Here is a 2,541-nt window from a genome sequence, read left to right as displayed (position 1 = left end):
CGCTGTCCTTAGATCTCATGCCGGAGACTTCACTATTTCCTGTCCCGCTCCACCTGAGCTCGTCAGCCTCCCGCGCTGCGGCTCCCACTCACCTCCCCTCGGCCCTGCAGAGGAGGCTCGGCGCCTCCTATGGGTTCGCCTGACCCTCCCGGTCCCATCCAGTTTGACTGGGGCCGCCCTGATGGAGACAGCCGGACCCCGGCCTCACCTGGACTCAAAGTCTTGCGTGCAGGTGACTGAGCCACCCAGGGAGGTCAGGGCCCTAACTCAGAGGTCGAAAGTCAGGATCTCTAAATCAGATTCCAGTTCCACTCCCAACCCATCGCCAAGAACTGGAGAGAGACAGGAGGAGTGTCACAGGGGAACTTTATTGAGAGGAAACATGGTCACACCCAGCAGACATGCTTTCCTTCAATGTCGGTCTTGCACTGGCGCGCGCGCGCGCGCACACACACACACACCCATCTCCAGCCCCTGCCACTGTCCAGTTCTCAGCCACAAGGCGGGACATTCCTCAATTCCTACGACCAGAGGCAGCAGGGGCAGGAGTGAGGCAAGAGGGAGAGGAGAAGTAGCCTGGTCCTGGGGTCGGGAGGAAGCGGTGCGGAGAGCAGGGCTGGGGTCATGACCAGTGGTTAGGTGCGCTCAACAGCTGCAAGAAGAGTGGGATCCCCAGCCCCAGGTGGCCTCAGCTCTGCCAGTCCCTCTCCACGGAGCCGTTTGGAGTAAGAACAGCGCCTGGGGGAGAAGGGTGGGGCCTCCCACCCCATATTAGTCCTCTCGGCAGGGTGGGGGACTGAAGGGGGCAGGGCAGGGCGGGGCGGTGGTGGGCAACACTCAGCTCTGGGGCTCCTGGGGAGCCTCGCCCCCCTCTTCCCCGGCGTTGTCGGCCGTCCACAGCGTCAGGTTGTCTCGCAGCAGCTGCATGATGAGGGTGCTGTCTTTGTAGGAGTCCTCGCTGAGGGTGTGCAGATCAGCCATGGCCTCATCGAAAGTGGTCTTGGCCAGCGAGATGGCCTCCTCGGGGCTGTTGGCGATCTCGTAGTGGAAGACGGAAAAGTTCAGGGCCAGGCCCAGGCGGATGGGGTTGGTGGGCGGCATCTCCTTCTTGCTGATGTCCATGGCCTCCTGGTAGGCTGACCGGGCTGAGTCGATGATGCGCTTCTTGTCGTCACCAGTGGCCACCTCGGCCAAGTAGCGGTAGTAGTCGCCCTTCATCTTCAGGTAGAAGACCCTGCTCTCCGCGTCCCCAGCCTCCTTGATGAGATGGCTGTCCAGCAGGCCCAGCACGGTGTCGCACACGCCCCGGAGCTCAGTCTCCACCTTCTCCCGGTACTCACGCACCTCGGGGCCCTTCTCCTCCGAGCCCTCCTCATTGCTTTTCTGCTCAATACTGGACAGGACCCTCCAGGCAGCCCTCTGGCCGCCCACCACATTCTTGTAGGCTACTGAGAGCAGGTTTCGCTCTTCGCAGGAGAGCTCCTCACCTTTCTCCACGGCGCCCTTCATGAAGGCTGCCATGTCCTCATAACGTTCGGCCTGCTCTGCCAGCTTGGCCTTCTGGATCAGACTGGCTCTCTCCATGGCTCTGGGGACACACAGGCGGGCGGCGGGGTAACTGCTGCCTGGGACCAATGCCGGACTCTGTGCCTCTCCTGCTCTTGGCCTGCCTTTTGGCTGGGTGGCCAGGCCCAGAGAAGGGTGGGGAGGAGCAGGGGGCGGGACCAGGGCCCAAGACCTGCCTCCCTCTCCTCTCCTCCCCACACCCTTTCCGGCTCTGCAGTAAAGGTAAAAAGGCTGGGATGTGGGGGTGAGTCATCAGAACAGTCAGCAGAAGAAATCTGGGCGTGGGCCCCACCTGCACAGGCACCTTTCCAGGCTCTAGGCTGCCCCCTCTTGTTCGGGGCTAGCATCATATGGCTGCTCACATCAGGAAACTGCCTGGCTTCTCAAATCAGATCCTCCTTCACAGCGCCCTTACAGAGGCTAAGGGCGGCTTTAGCCCCTGGCTGCTTCTGCCTCGACAGAGCCCATAAAGGTTCAGGAGGATGGGGTTCCTAATCCTGCCAGGTAACTTCTCCCCTTGATTCAGGTGAGGATAACTCATGTTTAGGTAGGGCCATAGAGTTTCCCAAGCACTTTCATATTCACGATCGAATTTAATCCCCACTGTGTCTCTGTGACACACACAGGACCACAGAGATGGGAACACTAAGTCTCAGAGAGGGGTGAGATTTGCTCAAAGTCACATAGCCACCACTTCCCTGAAACTCCTTTCTGCACCCTGCTTCCTTTAGCTTTTCTCCCGTTGAAGTCTCTGACCTATGAGCTCCAGGCTGTGTTTGGAAGTAAGATCCAGGCTCTTTCTCAATCTACCTGAAGATGGTTCCATCCCTCAGGCCTCACTCCCCCTCAGGGTCCCCTGTGAGCTCCCAGAATGCGCAGGTGGCAGCTTTCAGAGTGCCACTTAATGAAGTGTTTAACAAGCAGCCTCTGACGCTCCAGCCCAGCCTTTGTAATTAGTCACCCAGTAGGTTTGTT

At 59.5% G+C, this 2,541-nt stretch overlaps 1 protein-coding gene across 1 annotated transcript; it reads right to left on the bottom strand.

The window, feature by feature from the left end:
• Positions 1 to 349: 349 nt before the first annotated feature.
• On the bottom strand, positions 350 to 1,789 carry LOC105540906 (14-3-3 protein sigma). Its single transcript, XM_011981664.1, has one exon. The coding sequence runs from the start codon at positions 1,582 to 1,584 to the stop codon at positions 838 to 840; it is 747 nt and encodes a 248-aa protein (XP_011837054.1). The 5' UTR covers positions 1,585 to 1,789; the 3' UTR covers positions 350 to 837.
• Positions 1,790 to 2,541: the final 752 nt, after the last annotated feature.

This window comes from Mandrillus leucophaeus, unplaced genomic scaffold (genome assembly GCF_000951045.1).
Source record: "Mandrillus leucophaeus isolate KB7577 unplaced genomic scaffold, Mleu.le_1.0 Scaffold23, whole genome shotgun sequence".
Lineage (NCBI taxonomy): Eukaryota > Metazoa > Chordata > Mammalia > Primates > Cercopithecidae > Mandrillus > Mandrillus leucophaeus.
This window is presented reverse-complemented; position numbering and strand designations above follow the sequence as displayed.